Source organism: Leptonotus elevatus, chromosome 20, assembly GCF_054856555.1.
Source record: "Leptonotus elevatus isolate MCC_2025b chromosome 20, RoL_Lele_1.0, whole genome shotgun sequence".
Lineage (NCBI taxonomy): Eukaryota > Metazoa > Chordata > Actinopteri > Syngnathiformes > Syngnathidae > Leptonotus > Leptonotus elevatus.
Window position 1 is genome coordinate 11100902 of NC_141258.1, and position 19568 is coordinate 11120469.

Genomic DNA, 19568 nt, shown 5'->3' on the forward strand with positions numbered 1-19568 from the left:
TATTCAACGTGCTTAGATCCTAGATTCTTATTGGTTCATTTGGCGGAAAGCTTCACGGGTTTGGAATGTAGTTTTTTTGTGTTGTGTAAGTGCGCAAAATGCCACCTAGAAAACTACAATTCCCTACTTTTAAAATGTACTACGCTTTTGCCTGACAGACGCAGAAGGTCACACGCGTGTTGTTGAACACTAGTGCTTCAACTAAGATGAAAGCTGTCAGTAGGTAGACTTATCATTTTAACACTGCCATGAAAATGCAATGTTAATGTTTCTAAATACACACGTAAGAATGCGGCGTCTCGTTATCTAAAAACAACAAGCCAGCGTGTTGTGCTCCTTAGCTAAACTAGCTTCACGTAAACGGCAAATTCATATCATCGCTGCAATGTTTAGAAAACTTGCAAGACTCCACCATCAGTTCGGAAATGCCCTGTCGCCGTGTAAAATACACCCAAATCCTCAGCACTTCAAAAGTTTGTTCAAATACTCATCATCAGCCACAACAGGTAAGATAATTACCTGATCATTTTATTCATCTGCTCTGTCTGTGAAGACTCTCAACAAAACATATTTGCTTCCAGAAAGAAAAAGATTTTACCAGGATGTCAGTATATCCCAAGGTGAAGGTATGTGAGCTGATCAAGTTACGATGAGATTCATTTAACTCACAATGGAAATTCATGTGGATGTTAAGATTTTCTCACTTACTCAAAGATAATACTGTATGTTGTTTAATTGCCTCCTTTAGGAGGTTTATTTGAGATAAACCTAGACCGAAGGAAGCTGAAAACTCCTGGGGGGAAGCTGTTCACAGTGCCAAATGAAACCCTTGCCATCGCCGTGGCAACTGAGTGGGATGCCCAAAGGGATACACTTAAGTTTTACACCATGCACCTGGTAAGGCTTGTAACCTGACGTTTAAGTGTCTTTCATACAAGTGTGTGTAATATTAGCAACAACAACAAAAAAGCAGTAGCCAGCCACATTAGCAATCCGATCCCAATTCGTTGTACTGTTCTCTTTCTGCAGACTACACTTTGCAACACTGCTTTGGACAATCCTACACAACGCAACAAGGACCAAATGATCAGCGCTGCTTTAAAATTTCTGGAGACAGACACTGTTTGGTACGTTTTTGTGCTGTTTGTAATAATTAAGTCATTGAAAGTCATAATGAAGGAACAATTTAACCTTCAAATCGATATTACTTTGGTGTAGTTACAGAGTGGATGAGCCCTATGATTTGGTTGATCTACAGAAGAACGAGTGGGACCCTGTATTGCAATGGGTTGAGAACAGGTAATCGGGGTTAGTGTATAACATAGATCGCAATAAATTGTGAAAAGTGCACCTGTTGTGTGTGACTTGTTCTAGACGTGAATACAGTAAAGGACTTTCAGATGTTTATTAGTTACTATGCGAATTTCAGATATAACGTCACTATTGGCTCCTCATCCAATATCATGGGTCCTGACATCCCTCGGGCAACCAAAGATACATTCTGCCAACATCTCAAATCGTACAACTTCTGGTCTCTTACAGGTAATGCATTTGCAAATGGCTGTTTGAATAAATTGTTTATTTGGTATTAATAAGAATTGTTGTTGAAGCAGCTTGACTTAAATTTCCGATTGTTATCTCACCAAAAGAAGAGCTCCATTAAAAAAATAAATATGTTTTTTTCCCTGTAGGACTTGAATACGTGATCACCCAGCTGAAGTCGGTTGTGTTATCGCTTGGGATGATTGACAGACATCTGAGTGTGGAGCAGGCCGTGCTTCTCTCCAGGCTGGAGGAGGAATACCAGGTACAAAACGCACACACAAATAATTTGCTTATGTAAGAGGTCATAATGCACTGTAAATTGGTTATCGGTGCCTTCTGACCTTATCAATGCATGACACTTTTGTTGTCTGGTTCACACAGTCCAATTCTTAGTTACACTTAGTTGAGAAACTATCACAATCATTTTCATTGGAATTTAGCAGTTTTAGACATATTTGACAAGTGCTTTGTTTACAGCGTGAGCTGTTGTGAAAGCGCTATGTAAATAAAATTGAGTTGTACTTTTGGTCAGCAGCAATGACATCAAGAAATTGTATTTGTTGTTGACTCAACTAATATTGCCATGTTCCTCCTACCTTACAGATTCAGTGCTGGGGCAATGTGGAGTGGGCTCACGATTACGACATGTATGAACTGAGGGCTCGCACCGCTGCCGGTGCTCTTTTTGTACATCTCTCGTCTGAGAGTTCAACTATCAAACGCAAACTTTTGCAGGATTGAAGGAAGAAGCTTGCGTGCCAAAAGAGCGGAATGCATCTTCCGGCCAAACTGACACCACTCCACAATGTATAAGTCCGAAATAGAATACATCCCGTTTATTTGATTCTTCATTGACAGCTGTCTCAGTCCATTGTAGTCATCTCCACCCTGGCTAACACATTGCCAGCTTCTTCTTTTTTTGTAGCTATGTCTGTGACAGACGCCAAATGTGACACCACCCACTGAGTCTCCAGTTGGTTCTCAGTCATCTGTGACATATTTTGACGCTCATGAAGTGAATGGAGACTTAAGCTTTTGTTTGGTCATTAAATCACAACACGTGTCAGTTTTCATTGACTGCTACACTGAATCCATCCATTTTCTATATTGCTTATCCTCGTGAGTGTTGTGTGTGAACTGGAGCCCATCACAGCTGACAGGGTACGCCCTGAACTGGTTGACAACCAACTGTCTGCTGCATTGAAATATGTTAAACATGTGAGGAATGCACACTGTTCGCTGTATTAAAGAGACAAATATTAGTTGAACTACTGCGACATTAATGTTCTGTTTATCTCTTTTGGTATTGATTACATCATTGTAAAATGTGCATTGTTGTTTCTGACCAATAAATTAGCAGGAACTACTACAAGAAATATGCATACATCAATGCAGTCAAATCACAGTGGTCATTTAAAGTTGCCAAGCATGTTTTACACCACGGCTGTCAAATTATTTTGGTCATGAGCCACATAATAGTTAAAGGGCCGTGATGACTGTGACACAATATAAAAGTATTTTCACATCATATTTTTACATGTACACAAGAAATTGATGGATAACTACTTTCAAAATCAGAAGCTAATCAAATGTGTAAGGCTGTTAGTAGTATTTTTTCTTTTTTAAAGACCTGGTAACAAAAAAAAGTTTTTTCAAGGTTAAGACAAATTGCAATGTTGGTATTTTTGACAAAACACATTCAGTTGAGGCACATGATTTGCTTACGCGGGCCATATTTAATAATTTGGTGGGGCAGATCGCGTTCCTGAGCCACGTTTGACACTTGTGTTTTACGCATATATTGACACATTTGGACACATTTGTCTATTTCCACACATAATAAAAAAAAATAAAAGTCTAAATACTTTCTTACTATAAAACAGAACAAGCGACAGAACCATAAAACAATTTGCACTTTACTGTTGCAACCTTTGGAGCCTTTATTTATAATCGTCTCGCCTCGATGAGTGAAGTCATGACTGACTAATCGCATTAAAGGTCAGCGTCTCTCAGCCAATAACATGTCTGTGGGGGCGGGACGTGCTAGAAGTTTCATGATGTAGCATCATCACCATTGCCTGACCTGACTTGTTTTGTTGACGGGCAACATGGAGTTCCTTATGGGAAATCCGTACAGTACCCCAGTGGGGCATTGCATTGGTATGTAAACAAGCAAGCAGCAGAAACGACATTGTGTTCATTTATGCGATTATGTTTTAAAAATGCATCGAATCGTGCCAATGTTGTTTACGTTCAAGTTAGCATTAGGCTAACGTCTGGGCTCTTTAAAACTGTCTCGGTTAGCCGCCTACCTAACGTAGTTACCATATGTTGTCGTTTGTAGCATTATTGCTAACAAAACATGACTATTTTGTCGTTTGTAGTGTTTAGTGTACCGCAGATAACATTTGCAAAGTCATTCGCTCTTGCACTGGCGTATTGAATAACAATAGCTACAGCTAAGTTAGCCATTAGTTAGCTAAGCATTAGTCATCACCTCTTATGAATTCTACTCGTTTCTGAGAGGTGACTTAACATTTTTTCTCCCCCCACTGTTTTTATATTCAAGAAAGAGCAACTGACGGATCGCTACCAAATGAAGACTGGACACTTAACATGGAAATATGTGATATTATCAATGAAACAGAAGACGGGTGAGTGCAAAGAGAAACATCCAACATATCACGATCCCTTCTCTGCACTTGCCTTATTTAATGTTTGTATTATTTAAAACCTATCTCTTCTTGTGCAAATACGATTTCTACTAGGCCCCGCTGCTTATCTCTGTATGGTTAAGCTGTTGTGTGAAGTCTAGAGCGCGTTTGATTAGTGAGTTGTAATTTGTCTTAGATGGGTCAAGCCTTTGCATGGCACTTTATAAATAGTCTGCTCAAATCGGCATCTCTTCCTCTCTGGGTATTCATTGTATGAGATCTATATCTTATGTAGAACTAGTAGTTGTCAAACAATCCATGAGTTAATCATTACTACCCTCTGTATACAATTAAACACCATCTTTGAGAAAATCCTTAGTTTACAGATTACATCTCTCAATTCCTGCATATTATTCTATGTGTCGTCGTTAATTTGAAGTGTGTGTTTGTGTGCAGGCCGAAAGATGCAATTAGAGCAGTGAAGAAGAGACTGAATGGCAATAGGAACTACAGGGAAGTGATGCTGGCTTTAACGGTGAGTGCAAAGCTGAGGTGGGCGGGAATTACAGTGAACCATGTAAGGTTTGTTTGTATTTAAAAACACACTTCCCAGTAGGAAATATTCAAATAAATCCGTTCCAAAAGTCACATGGTTGGCAACATTATATGATAAAAAGTCAAACAAAAAACATTCATACTTGTGTACAACAAATATCAAACAAGACATTATGTTCTTACCCATGATATGATCATTGAGTCTAACGGAGTAGAAGAAGTCTTTCTGAAGTCAGCTGTTTAATAAAACTCAACACACCTGTTTACTGAATGCCTGTTAGGTGAGTCTGTTGCTGTGTACACACCATGTTGTTCTTCTAATATTGATATCTACTTAACTATCACTTTTTAAATATTTTACTGTGTAGCTAGGACAGCATGTGTACACTATCACAATGTCACAATAAGTTTAAGTTCAAGCTCAGTGTTTTGTCATCATATTGCTGGTTTGACCTTCTTCACCCCTCTGCTTCCGTTAGGTGCTGGAGACTTGTGTAAAGAACTGCGGCCAGCGGTTTCATGCTCTGGTCACTAGCAGGGACTTTGTCGACGGCGTTCTTGTTAAAGTCATCTCTCCTAAAAACAACCCTCCCACTATCGTTCAAGACAAAGTATTGGCGCTCATTCAGGTAAGAAAACAACAAAATTGTGTGATGCACATGCCAGTTTCATCACCTTTTTCATGTGCCGCAATAGAGAAATGGTTATTTATGATCAAGACAGTAAACGAGGTTTTTATGACACGTTTATGAGGCTGTGCAGCAGCGCGCTAGGTGCAGTCTGATAAAAGCGAGTGTCTCAGGGCAGCTCAGGTTACCAAGCTCAGCTCGGGTAACCTCACAATGCTCTTATTTCCACCAGTTGGCCATATTATGAAGCCAGGATAGAAGCATAGCAATGTTTGTCAAGCCATTAGCTAACAAGTTCAAAACAAGGCTTTGGTATTATTTTTCCACCCAATAAATTGTCTTTCTGCACTTTGCCCCCCTTTTTACACTGTCTTGCTTACACTTTATATGATTACAGGCATTAGCCATTTAAAGATAGCAATAGCTCATAAATGTTGTTAACCTGAAATATTGCCGGTCTGCGATTGCAACTGCAGGCATGGGCCGATGCGTTCAGGAGCAGCCCCGACCTCACAGGTGTCGTCCAAATCTACGAGGAGCTGAAGAGAAAAGGCATCGAGTTCCCACTGTCAGACCTGGAGACCCTCTCGCCTATTCATACACCTCAGCGGGTACGAGGACATCTCATTCAAGCAGATGATTGTTGTTGTTTTTTTAAATTGTCATTTAATTTGTTGCTTTCTACCAGACCGCATCTGCACAGGAGGGAGACTCGACTTTGCATAAGTACAGCCCTCCTTCCCAGCCCGCTCCGCCTGTGGTTCCGACCGCCTACACCACACCTCAGGTTCCAACCATTCAGACAACTGGAGCCATCAACCCAACACCTGAACAGGTAATGTTTTTCAATGAGAAACTACGTCCAACCTTTTGAACTATAGTGAAGCATATACGTTTAAATATAATTTCAAACTCACTCCAAAAGGTCTTTGATTTCTCTGTCAGATTTGCAGACTGCGCAGTGAGTTGGATGTCGTCCGAGGAAACACCAAGGTCATGTCCGAGATGTTGACTGAGATGGTTCCAGGACAGGAGGACACTTCAGACTACGAGTTACTACAGGCAAGGAGCGCCTCGTGTTTGACTTTGTTCTCAACTGCTCGTGCACGGGTCTCATTAGCATCTACTGTGTGTGTTTCAGGAGCTGAACAGGACTTGTCGAGCCATGCAGCAGAGGATAGTGGAGCTCATCTCGTGCGTCTCAAACGAGGCAGTGACCGAGGAGCTGCTGCACGTAAACGATGACCTCAATAACATTTTTTTGCGATATGAAAGGTGAGAGCACTTGAGATGCATGACGTCTTTGTTAAAACTCATTCACTGCCATAAATTCATAAATAAAAAAAAATATATATTATTAAAAATTAGGGGCAAGAGGCGATTTATTTTTTTAAAGTTGTAATTAATCGCATGACTTCACTAGTTAACTCGCGATTAATCACAAATGTCATATCTGTTCTAAATGTACAATAAAAAAATGTCTAGGTTTTCATACTCTTGTTAACAAAAGTGGATTTTTTTTTTTAACTAATAGGAATTGTTAGAATGAATTTTTGACGTTTATAGCCGTCAATGGCAGTGAATGAGTTACCATCCCATGTCACTTTGCTACTACAGATACGAGAGGTTCCGATCTGGGAGGTCAACAGCTCAGACTGTCAACAATGGGGTGAGTCAGTACTTCAGGTGGGGGGAACGTGTTTGTTGTCTGTCTGTCATTGAGTGCTACTGTTAACACCTGCGGCTGCATGATGTCTCATTCGTCGACATCACTGCCTTTCAGCCTCTGTCTGGTGTGCTTGAATGTAGCCAGTCACCTTCACAATGTCTCATACCTGATCTGGTATTCACTGATTCGAATGCCTAATTAACAGGAAACTCAACAAAGACACCATCATTAAATTATGACATGAATAGCTTTGTTTTGAAAATCACCATTCAGATAATGCATATATTTGTGGTCAAGTTGTAATTTGCATTTTTAAAAATGCACACAAGTTCACAACTTGGTTAATTTTTCGAAATTAACCAGGTCTAAATATGAAAAGAAAAATGCCCTGTTCCTCTCACTAATGTCCAACATGAAACACTAATGCCATCTAGTAGAAGAAAAATGATCTTAACACAATTGTTTTTACAGTACACTACATAACTTCATGAATGAATATGAAATTCAATTAACTAAAAGATACAACCATATTTCTGTTAGGTAAACAAAAACAACTCACTTTTATGTTAATTTAGTAAGATAGATGAAAAACATTCTATCGTACATGTAGAATGGATATAAAATGCACAATTAATTTGTGATTAATCACCGGTTAATTAATGACACCATGTGAAAAAACAATAAAACTAAAAATACCTGGAAAAAAATTCAATATTATAAATATGTATGTGGATTGAATCTATATAATGAATTTGACTTATTCTTTTTTATAATTGGACTATTAAATTAAGTTTTCCACTGTATTTTAATTTATTGAGATTTAATTTAAGAAGATAATGATGTAAGCCATCTGAATTGCATGGGCTTAGTTTCTGCATCATTCATTTTCAATAGACGTGTACTCTTTATTACAAACATTATCAAAAGACTGTAAGGACATTTAGCCGCGTCTTCGTTGGATTTCCTTTGAATATGGCACTTTATACATTCCATAGTTTCTGTGTCACTGTCACCCTTCAGGCATGTAACTGTATTCACTATCTCTTTTTTTTCCCCTGTTCTTTTTCGTTCTCTGTTTCTGTGGCTAGCTGAGACAGGCAAGTATGATACCAATGTCAGCCTCCCTAAAAGATCACTAGTCTTTTAAAAGGGAAGTCAACCCACCAAAAATTGTTCTTTACAATATGTTCGATGCACCCCCATTAGCCCAAGCACACTGATTAACTCATTCACTGCCATAAATTCATTAAAAAAAAGATTATTAAAAATTAGGGGCGACAGGCGATTACAATTTTTAATTGTAATTAATCACATGACTTTACTAGTTAACTCACGATTAATCACAAATTTTTATATCTGTTCTAAATGTACAAAAAAAATAATCTAGGTTTTCATACTCTTGTTAACAAAAGTGGAAAAAATGTTGAACTAATAGAAATAGTTTAAATTAATTTTTGACGTTTATAGCCGTCAATGGCAGTGAATGAATTAGAAAAGAAAACATTATTAAAAATTTGGGGCATCAGAAGATTAAAATTTGTAATCATAATTAATCGCATTACTTCACTAGTTTAACTCACAATGAATCACACATTTTGTATCTGTTATAAATGTACAATAAAAAATTCTAGGTTTTTATACTCTTGTAAACAAAAGTGGGGAAAAAAATTAACCATAGAAATAGTTCAAATGAAATTTTGACGTCAATGGCAGTGAATGAGTTAGTTTTTTGTGGAATATGAATTAAGTAGCAAAATCCGCCTGTTTTTATACATCTCGGGGCGGCCATTTTGCCACTTGCTGGTCGACTGAATATAACATCACAGTTGCTCAGGGCTCAGGTAACGACCAATCACAATGCTCAGCTTGCCAACGTCACATGACCAAATTCAGAAAACAGATGAGACGTGATCGGTCGTTATCTGAGCCCTGAGCAACTGTGATGTCATTTTCAGTCGACAGCAAGTGACCAAATGGCCGCCCCCTGATATGGATAAAAACAGGCGGATTTTGGTGCTTAATTCATACTCCACAAACGTGTTTAGATGCATAGAACATATTGTGAAGAATGTTTTTTGGGCTTGACTTCCCCTTTAAGTAGTCTGAGCCTATGTGGACATTTTAAACCATTAGCATGTCTTGTTTTTGCAGCCCCAATGAATCTATGAACTTGATAGTGTTAAATAGAAATGAGGTTGTCAGTTTAGTCACAATATCAGGTAAAGAACATGACCCTAACAATCCTCTGCCCTGTTTGTCCTTCTTTCCTTTTTTTTTTCTTATTCACCACATGATTCTCCCTTTGCCACCAGGTTTTAAGTGAAGCAACAGAGGACAACCTGATCGATCTCGGCCCCGCCTCTCCAGCAGTGGTCAGCAACCTGCCCAACGCCGCCCCGAGCAGCTTGCCTCCGAGCGTCACCGCCAGCACTGGGAGGCCGTCCTCTCCGGCCACCTTGGCCTCTCGCCTGGCTGTTCTCGGTACGGGTTCGGGATGTTCGGCAGTTGCGTGAGGAAATGACATTTACGATCCCTGCAGATGTCGGCGCCGACAGCGTGAGCAGCACTCTGAGCTCTTTATCCAGCTGCAAGCCTCCAGCTTCCCAGGATGAGTTTGACGTCTTCGCCCAAACCAGGACTGGATCGCTCCCTGAACCCAACAAAATGTACGTTCATTACAACTACATTCAGTGGAAATCGTGACTTGATACGACTGATGTTGTTTTTAATCATTTAATTCTCAGGACTCCGGCAGAGGACGGACAGGCTGCTGCTCCTCCTCCTGCTGCTGCTCCTGCTGCTGCTGCTGCTGCACCTCCTCCAACTTTAGACGTCAAACAGCCGCGTAAACCAGATGTGAGTCTTCCAAGTGAAACATTCTTTCAATTGTGTGTTCGAGAGATGTCGAAGTCTGCACCCTGTTGCAGACACGACCAGATGTTACCTAGCCAAATAACAACTCGAGATAGCAGCTTGTTAATTCTGACCTTTTCAACAGAATCATTAGAAATATTTATGTTAAATGATTGGTTGTATTTTTTGTCCATGAACGCCTACACCAACATTTTCCATCACGTTATTAGTATTATTTATTTATTTATTTCATTAAAGTCATATTCACGTTTGTGTTTTGGGGCTGGGTTTTGTTTTCCTTTTTGTGGCTTTGCTGCCCCACTGGCCACCCACGGCCGTTTTGCTGTCGCCCCCTAGTGTGTCGGAGGCCAGTCCTCTGTCATGGATGACATAGAGGAGTGGCTAAGTACTGATGTGGTGAGCCCATTAACGTTTTGATTTTGTTCTGTATTATTTCTGCATCCTCTTGACTTTTTTCATTCCGTTTTCTCCTTCGTCTCGCCACTTTTGGGAATATAATCCATTTGCACGTGTTTTTTCCTCTGACCTTTCAATTTTAACATCCTAGATTACTTTCCTAACAACAGTCTTTTGTGGGAATCGGGTCATTAACGTGACATCATATTTTAAAAAATGAGCATCAAATACACGTCCTTCACGTATTTAATATGGCTTTATGCTCATATTTGGATACTTTCAATTTATTGTCATAACACCGCACATTATTTTTTTACATTATTAATATTACATAAACACACAAATCCAACCCAAATGCATCAGCTTTTGCACAGTTTCTTCTCATGCTCATTTTACACAAATATGTAATGCTGTCATGTCTTGAATATAACCATCTGTGAGTCTGTGGGTATATAATTCTCTTGTGGCACATTGGTGTCATTTTTAATAACTTTTTTGGGGGTGAGTGTTAATTGGCTGGCAAGGAGGTCCTTGTCAGTATGATACAGTCGCATGACCTAACAGGTGAGTGTTTATTCGTAGACGATGCTTGCATGCTGACTCTGATTGTGCCTCCGCTATGAACGGCAAATGTGTTCCCAGGGTCCAGTATCGCATATAAAACACTTTCTCCCATTTACAGAAAGGGGATGAAGGTGAGGAGGGTGTGACGAGTGAAGGTAAGTACAGCACAGTGAACTTTATTTTTCAGTCCGCCCATATATATTTTTTTGCCTGCACACATGCTTTTAATTGAAAATAAAATATAATTTTTAACTTTTTTTTTATCTTGCCGTTTTCTTGAAATATAATGTTCACAGGAATTTAAAAATATTTGTTTTCTTTAAAAAAAAAAGACTTTAAAAATATTTTTATTAAATATTGTATAAAAATATTTACATATATAAATATCAATAACAAAAAAAGGACTGAATCGAAAATCAATTAAAGTGAATCAATCCAATCCATTCTGATTTGATACCAAAGGCCAACTTTTAATACATTTAAGCAAGTATTGTTTAGTGCCTGTTGTCACTCTTGTGAGAACAGTTGTCAAAATAAGAGGCTAAATGTGCTTGCTTCAATTTAGTATTCTCTCTTCCACTTGTATATTGCTGTAAAACTGAATTCAACATTTGTATATTTAAGCACCAGAAAGTTCACATTACTCCACCTAAAGTACTTTTAAAAGTCAGGCTACATCAATGCTAATATTCACTGTGAAAATACATAGACTGGCTAACAGCTAGCATATATGTTTTGATAATGTTAGTAAATTAAAGCTTATTAAAAACACACTTAAGCAAAAAATAAACATGATGTATTTCAGCACTAGAAAAAGTTCAGCTAATATATATATATAATTTAGTCTAACAAAAATCTGTTACCTTAATGCTAATGTAATGTAAAAAAGCCATAGAGAGGCTAACGGAACTTAGCGTATATATGATATGATAAAACTCTGTAATTATTTACTGTAGGTGTTGTTTCATTGCGCATTTTGATTCACTTGTCTGATTTCAGAGTTTGACAAGTTCCTGGAGGAGCGAGCCAAAGCCGCCGAGATTGTCCCCGACCTCCCGTCCCCCCCGAATGACGAACCCGGCGCGGCACAGGGAACCCCCAGCCGCAAGAAGCCCGACAGACCGGAGGACGCTTTGTTTGCCATGTAGACCCGTCGTCTGCTTACCTGGACCAAGACTCGTCCCATGACACTATTTAGATCCACTACAGTGACGTATCCTCATTGAAAGGGAATCTGTGTGCGTAAAAGGGAAAAACCTAACAAAATGGTCTATTTTCATACGTTGAAAAGAGGTGTGCGTCTTCATGCTAGCATGTAGACGTCCACAAAACCTCTCGGCATGCTTTAACACGATTCATCATTTATGTTTTGTTACTAAATCCTCCGGTTTGGTTTTGTTGTCCTGAACATTCCTACGAGAATATTGTGTTTCCGTTTTTGCCCCTCTTCAAGTCGGCATGAGTTCAACTGTAAATGTGTAAATGACAAAAGATCCCGTGTGTATATTTCAAGCGACGTCTCTATGAGAGAAAATTTAATATACAGTGAGACTGTAGTGGGGAAGATGAGCTGAAATTTCCTGGCTGCTGTGTGATTAGGGAAGCGCCACACAATGCTGCATAAGCAAATGGAAAGTTTGGCGTAGATGTTTTATGTGGCGTCCAATCTGCCTTTTTTATTTTTTTTGGTGTTTTGTTTGTATGATTAGCTGATAAAACCGTTTATGGGCAGTTTTCTAAAATGACCAAATGTGTTTTCCCCCTGGAAACAGAAGTGAGAACGAGCTCAAATCAGTCTCATCCCCCTTTTACACATTTGTGTGCACTTCTGCTCTGACCTTTCCACTATTTGTTCCTCCAAAATGAGCTGAGGCGCCACGAACGAGACCTTTTCAGCTCTTGACGGAAGTGAACGCGAGCTCGGAGCAAGTGTGCAATTTTTGAATTCGTACTGTATGCAAATCAGCTAAGGGACGAGCACTTGGATGTAATTAATAAAAAAGTTAGAGAGTGTTGAAATAATTTATTAGTAATCGTACCCACGTACAGATGAGTATTTTAAATGGTTTTATTGTGCTCAAAGAAAATATATGGGGAAATGATCTATGTGAGGACAATTGTTTATTTTTGTGGCTTTTTATGGAGTCTTGATATGTTTTATACATTGCTGCTGGCTGATGTATGTTATATTCTTGGATCTGTTGCTGTTCTTGTGGTTTGAATGTAAACGTGTATAGAAGCATCATTTATCATGGCGTCATGAAGGATCCATCTTTATTTTTTAATTTGACTGACTCATCTTCTCCTCACAGATCTTTCTGTAGACGCGCAAGTAGTGTGTCAGAAAAGTTCCAGGACTGGTGTTGTGTGAAAAGAAATTTTACTGACATACCTCGTACATTGCTGGTGGTCCGTTAGCCCCTTGCGAGTCCGTTCATGCCAATGTGTCGTCTTTGGAACACTGCATTTCTGTGTGCTTAACTGGACACTCAAGAGGGATGCTGATGTGTGTGTCTGGAGGTGTGTGATTTTCTCTTTGTGTTTGACATCTGCATGAATTAAATAAAACCTTAGCAGTATGACATCCGACTGAGTTTGTGGGTTTTATTGATGAGCCGGACTAGTGACGCTGAACTGTAGTAAACTACTTTAAACCATCATTCATCCCACCCTGACACTCTCAGGGGGTTTCCCGATTGGTTCCCTGGAATTGAAAAATTGTACCTGGTCAAAATGAGAAACACGGTCTGTTAAGGATTTTGTTTTCTATCAAAAAATGACCATGTATAGTAAGGCTTTTATTGTGTAAAAAAATACCATGTGCAGTAAAGCTTTTATTTTGTTGCCTTTTTTTCTGATGAAAACAAACAAACATGTATAGTTTAATTTTGTTTTGTTTTTTCAGTATGGTTTGGCTTTTAGCCTTTAATGGACTATATGTCACGGAGGAAGCGGACTTTCAACTTCCGGGTTATCACCCATCGTTTTTTTTCGTTTCCGGTTTGCGACGTGTGGGCCGCGTCCCCGTACTTAGCCACACCCCCACCAACCCCCACCACCTTGATGAACGGGAGCGCGCGGTTGGGGGGCGCGAGTGTTGGAACGCGGCCAGCAGTGGGGGAAACGGCGCTGATGTGTAAAACCCGGAAGTTGTAAATCAAAGGCAGAGCAGAGCCTTTTTATTTATTTATTGATATTTAAATCTATATATTTACATTTATATTTTTTTCCACTTTTTTTGTTATATTTTTTATTTTTTGAGTGTCGTTTTTAAGTTTTGTGTGTTTTTACTTTTATTTATGTATATATTTTAGTTGTTTTTATTTTCATTCATATTTATTTTTTAAATCTGATTTTTGAACTACATTTTATATTTGTTTAAAAAATATATAATTTATTTTCGTTCCTGTGATTTACGTTGAAAAGCAAAAATTTTCGCGGTAAGATCTGTCAATGAAGCAAAGGGAAGCTTGCTACACAAGCGCCACCCGCTGGTCTGTCATCAGGACTGCAAAAGTGTTGCTTTTCCCAACTAGCGCCACCCGGTGGCCTGTCATAATGACTGCTTAGCTTTCCGTGGAAATTGTTGCTTTTCAGTCACGCCACAAAAAGTAAAGTGAATCACATGAACAAAAGGTCTTGCATTGCACTTGCACCCATATACACACAATACTGTACAACTCATATTTATATTAACGGAAAGAAGAAAAGAAAAATAAAGATCCATTTACAACAAAAGAATAACTGAGATAACAAGTGTCTTTCCACCTTTGTTTTAATCTTTGTTAAATATTTTCCCGTCTTGTCTCGGACCTGCCTCTTATTTAATAACCTCTGTTTTGAAAACAGATTTTAAAAAAACGTATTTGATTTTCCTTTAAAAAAAAAAAAAGATCAACATTGAAATGCTAGATTTTCTCATTTGTTGTCTAGAACGAGATACTAATTTGATATTTATTTATTTATTTATTTATTTATATTAACTAAAATAGAATATCAAACGAGACACAAATAGAAAAACACCTCGTGTACTTCTTTTGGATTGGCTCCAGGTGGCAGAGTGGTACCGTCACTTGCCTACGATGCAGGTTGGCGTGGGTTCGCTTCCCGGTCTGGGAGACCGTATTTGTACGTGTGTGTGTGTGTGTGTGAGTGCAGAAAGAAAGAAAAAAACAACTTGTTTCGAATTCCCAGTAGTCACTGAAAGCATTTCTCATACTGACCACAAGACGGCGACAGCGTAGCGCCTAAAGATGATAAACTCGCGATTTGATTTTCGTTGAACGAAAGAAAGAAAGAAAGAAAGAAAGAATCGAAAGAAAGAAAAGAAAAGAAACACCAACATACTTGACTCTCTCGTTTGTTGTCTGGAATGAGTAATGGAAAGTCCGTTTCAAAACAGTTTCATTTCATTTTATCCTCCTGATTGCTCGCAAGCCAAAGCGCCTAAATCGAGCCGTGTCACGCAAAAAACGAGAAACTTCTGGAAGAACTCAAGTGGAGCACTAAGAAGTCTTAAAAGTCAAACCAAAAAGCAAAAGTCAAAGACTTTTGAGTAAGATATGGCGAAAAAGAAAAAGTCAGTCAAAGGTTATCTAATTTACGGGACGACTATACAATGTTGCCAACAAATGATGGATTTGGAGCTTCAAAATCAATTGATTAATCGACAAGTAATCGAACAAATTAACTGACAACTATTATAAAAATTGAATAATCTTTTGGAGCCTTTTTTTTTTAAACTTAAAATTGTCCAAATGCTTTGATTTCAGACTCTCAACAGTAATTATTCACTTTTCTGTAGTCCTTCATGAAAGAAGACTGATGTGTTTTTTTTATATAGAAAAACAGCCTTACATGGTAATTTTTTTATCTGGGAAAAAAAGCCTTAAAATACATTCTGAGTTTATTATTATTATTATTATTTTTTTTTAATAATAAAAGCCTTGCTGTACATGGATTTTTTTTGATTGTTTCTTTTTTTACCTAATAAAAACCTTACTAAATAATAAATAAATAAATAAATAAATAAAAAACCTTACTATACAGTAATTTTTTTGATAGAAAAAAAGCCTTATATTTTTTTATCTGAGAGAAGAATACCTTAAAATACATTTTAATTTGATTTATTTTTAACAAAAAAAAAGCCTCACTTTACAGTAATTTTTTGATAGAAAACCAGCCTTACATTGTAATTTTTTTTTAAAAAAAGCCTTCAAATACATTCTGAGTTCATTTATTAATTTTTTTTAATAATAAAAGCCTTATTGTACATGGTTATTTTTGGATGAAAAGAAAGCCTTACTTACACATGGTAATCTTTTGATTAAAAAAAAAGCCTTACTATACAGTCTTTTTTTTTTTTAAAGCCTTATATAATTTTTGATCAGAGAAAAAAAGCCTTAAAATTGATCAAAAACATAACAAAACAAAAGCCTTTATATGCATGTTTTTAATATATATAATAAAAGCCTCACTATACATGGTAATTTTTTTAAAGCCTTAAAATACATGATTTTTTTTTGTTACCAAATGGCCATTTTTTTATTTAAAAAAAACCCTTACTATAAATTGTCATTTTTGATAGGGAAAAAAAGCCCTAAAATACATAGTGTGTGTGTGTTTTTTTTAAACATAGTAAAAGCCTTACTTTACATTTTTGCAAAGCCCCCGTGGAAGTAGATTGAACAGGGAATTTTGCTCTGAGATGATACGAACTAATATGCTATTTGAATTTAGCTCTGCAAAGTGTGCAAATTGCTTTAGAATTCAACAAGCATGGAATAAGTCAATCGGAAAGTAAAACACAATAATTGATAGGCATGTTAGAATTTTGAATCAATAAAGAAAAATAATTATTAGTCACACACGTAGTATAATGGATGACACTGAAGGTAACAGCATGCAAGGGTTAACCCGCTAACGGGATACATGGGCACACCTCATGAAGCCTTATCTTGTGACCTCATTGAGGCACCTTTGTCTTTTGATGCCATGCGACGCTTTGGTGGTGACATCCTTAAAGCTTTGTGTTACCTTGTTCCTATGGTGCTTGCGGCTTGTCGGGTCACTGTCATCACACAGATGTCACTGACAAATGAAACTGCAGGATTCTTCATGCTTTAGATTCCGCTTGAATTTATTTTTCACTCCGCAGATGAAAAAGTCAGCGTGTGTGTTTTTGCGACCACTAGATGTCATCACGGCCCACTAAAAAAAGCAGGAGATGAGGCCTTCAGTGTCCTCACTTTACATGGATGACATCACCAATCCTGCAGGGGAACAACATCAATCCAGCCTTCAGCCGTTTGCTTGCGCATGTATGTATTCACCTCAACTTAGTTCCCAGTCGCTCATAGGGCAAGGGTCACCGATCAAAGATGAGAGCTGATTAGCGTTAAAGGGCTAACCCGTATTCGAATTAGGCTGAATCATATGTTATTATTCAACATGACCAACATTCCTAACATTGTGGGCTAGCACGCCTGACTTTCATGCTTGTTCGTGATTGGCTGTTGACCAAAGTGCTCCAGAAAATGGATGCTTATTAGCATGTTGTTAGCATTAGCAGTCCGAACCAGTTTCTTAGTTAAGTGTGAGATGTGAGCTCAGATCTAATAACAATAAAACATGCGTGTGTGCCACCTGTCGGGGTATTAGTCACACAGGGGGGCCTCGACACAGTCCGCCGTGCCTAATGACTTTCATTATTCAGCAGCAAATGTTCCCTCTCGGCTTGTGTTCCTTGAAAGTGAACATTTGCCGCATTAGCATCTCGTGGCAAAATGCAGTGGAAGCTAAGAAATGAGAGTTGTATGCCTTCACGAGTCAAAACGTGGCATTTTGATTAATAATTGGCTATGTTTGTGCAGTTAATGAGTCATGAGTTAAGCAGCACAATCCACCCGTTTTTATCCATCTCATATGGCGGCCATTTTGAAAATGACATCACAGTCGCTCAGGGCTCGGGTAACAACCAATCAAGGTTCAACTTACCAATGTCACATGACCAAACTCAGAAATCAGGTGAGCCGTCATTGGTCGTTTACGTGAGCAGCTGTGACGTCATTTTCAATCAACAGCACGTGACAAAATGGCCGCCCCAGGCAATACAGTATTAATCCAAATGCTGAATAGAACATCTTATTGTAAAGAAAATTCTTGAGTTGGAGTTGACTTCCTCTTTTAACTATAGGCAAGGCAAAAAAAAAAAAAAAAAAAACATCATACAGAGCTCCCAATATGATGATCTTGCTGTAAACATGTACTATAAGCATCATAAGTAGTGCCATAGTCTTTTATGTACATGATGTTTACCGTATTCTCTCTAATAGTGGCAAAGTTGAAAGTGCAAGGTGTTTATTGGAAGGAGCAAAAAAGAAGATAAAACACAAATGTAATACTATTCATCATATTCATGCCATTCATTGTGTACGGGATTTACTCTTGTTGAACACGTTTGGACTGAGCCCCCCGTCCCCCCCCCCAATTTTTTTTTTATAGTATGATTAATGTTTGTCAAATTCACAGGGCTGGGTAAATTGTCCTCTTTTAAAATAATCAAAAGTCTTTTGGGAGTTTGGGAGTCCAGGGTTATTCATAGTTTTGGATTTTTTTATTGTAGCTTTTACTTCATTAAATTAAAATTTTGAAATTCAGTTTTTGTTTTGTTTTTATTATTCTCAAAAAATATATGGAATATTTGAGTGCTAAAGACTTGGCTTTTAGCAGCTAAACTAAAGTTAAAATAAGCTAAGCCCAAGCAAAAAAAAAAAAAAAATGTTTAAAATGAACTCCGAGAGCTCATGTATGATATAAACAAAGTCGCAGAAGGACATTTTCGCTTTTGTAGGTTAGTTAGTTTTATAAACACAAGATGTAGTTTCAAAAATAAAAAAGCATTTAAATATTTAATTTGAAGGAAAATATTTTTTCTTGTTTTAGTTATTGCTCTAGCTTTGTCTTGATAATAATAATAATAACCGTGGTTCAGAGTGAGCCAATTAATTCTTTTAACTGGATAAAATCAAAAAACAAAAAATCAGATTAAAAAAAATTGTTTTTAATGTTCTGAACTGATCTCTTTTTCATCAGGTCGGATCTAACTAAACACGCTGTCACAAGAAGAATTTAATGTCACTAGCTCATATAGCCTTATGCGTTCCTTTATTATTGGCTCCTCCTATGATGTCACAAATATCCTCCACCCATGGTGGAAAGGGTAATCGAATTAGGATGCATTGTCGCTACTGTATCACATGGTGAAAATGTGGAGACAATAAAAGTCATTATAGTGACATCAGGAGAAAATGAAGACGTCTATTTTGAGAGGTGGTTATTTGACAAGTGGGTGGCTTATTTGAAGAATGGCACCAATTTGAACAGAGGCAACTATTTCGATGTGACACTTTTCTCATGACTTTTAATTATGGTCACTTTATTCTGTTTATACATAGCTACACTACTATTAAAATATATAAAAATGTGTGTTAAAATGTCAACTAGTATATAAAAGTCAAATATGAGCAAAAACTTAACTAAATATAAATATTTAGTGTTTTCTCATGAAAAGATACAATAAAATATCTACAAAAATGTTAGCTAGAGCTACTAAATGTAACCTATATTATTTAAAATAATTATGTATAATATAATACAATAAAAAACAATATAGTGTTGATA

At 37.6% G+C, this 19568-nt stretch overlaps 3 protein-coding genes across 6 annotated transcripts in view; all 3 read left to right on the forward strand.

Moving 5' to 3' along the window:
* The first annotated feature begins 103 nt into the window (after positions 1-103).
* atpaf2 (ATP synthase mitochondrial F1 complex assembly factor 2) lies at positions 104-2813 on the forward strand. The gene is made up of 8 exons (XM_086063749.1): positions 104-506; positions 582-626; positions 749-897; positions 1030-1127; positions 1219-1299; positions 1430-1542; positions 1692-1807; positions 2149-2813. The coding sequence occupies exons 1-8, from the start codon at positions 386-388 to the stop codon at positions 2284-2286; spliced, it is 861 nt and encodes a 286-aa protein (XP_085919875.1). The 5' UTR covers positions 104-385; the 3' UTR covers positions 2287-2813.
* Positions 2814-3587: 774 nt separating this feature from the next.
* tom1l2b (target of myb1 like 2 membrane trafficking protein b) lies at positions 3588-13470 on the forward strand. 2 transcript variants are annotated; one of them, XM_086063746.1, is made up of 15 exons: positions 3588-3705; positions 4115-4199; positions 4656-4734; positions 5234-5383; positions 5860-5994; positions 6072-6218; positions 6329-6445; positions 6525-6658; positions 7001-7052; positions 9365-9533; positions 9592-9718; positions 9797-9908; positions 10263-10322; positions 11005-11041; positions 11886-13470. In XM_086063746.1, exons 1-15 carry the CDS (start codon positions 3654-3656, stop codon positions 12032-12034), a joined length of 1605 nt encoding a protein of 534 aa, XP_085919872.1. In that variant the 5' UTR covers positions 3588-3653; the 3' UTR covers positions 12035-13470. The 2 variants fall into 2 exon arrangements, with proteins under 2 accessions (XP_085919872.1, XP_085919873.1); XM_086063747.1 differs by lacking the exon at positions 10263-10322.
* Positions 13471-16966: 3496 nt separating this feature from the next.
* Positions 16967-19568, forward strand: part of foxj1b (forkhead box J1b) — a 44273-nt gene continuing 41671 nt past the window's right edge. For all 3 annotated transcript variants that reach the window (XM_086063717.1, XM_086063715.1, XM_086063716.1), the window contains exon 1: positions 16967-17206. The gene's annotated coding sequence lies outside the window, so the exon portion shown is untranslated. The remainder of the gene's footprint in view (positions 17207-19568) is intronic.

Coding starts and splice junctions, on each gene's coding strand:
- tom1l2b (XM_086063746.1), top strand. CDS start 3,654: ATGGAGTTCCTTATGGGAAATCCGTACAGTACCCCAGTGGGGCATTGC. Junction 3,706..4,114: donor CCCAGTGGGGCATTGCATTG/GTATGTAAACAA, acceptor TTTATATTCAAG/AAAGAGCAACTGACGGATCG. Junction 9,719..9,796: donor CTCCCTGAACCCAACAAAAT/GTACGTTCATTA, acceptor TTTAATTCTCAG/GACTCCGGCAGAGGACGGAC.
- atpaf2 (XM_086063749.1), top strand. CDS start 386: ATGTTTAGAAAACTTGCAAGACTCCACCATCAGTTCGGAAATGCCCTG. Junction 1,128..1,218: donor CTGGAGACAGACACTGTTTG/GTACGTTTTTGT, acceptor ACTTTGGTGTAG/TTACAGAGTGGATGAGCCCT. Junction 1,543..1,691: donor CAACTTCTGGTCTCTTACAG/GTAATGCATTTG, acceptor TTTTCCCTGTAG/GACTTGAATACGTGATCACC.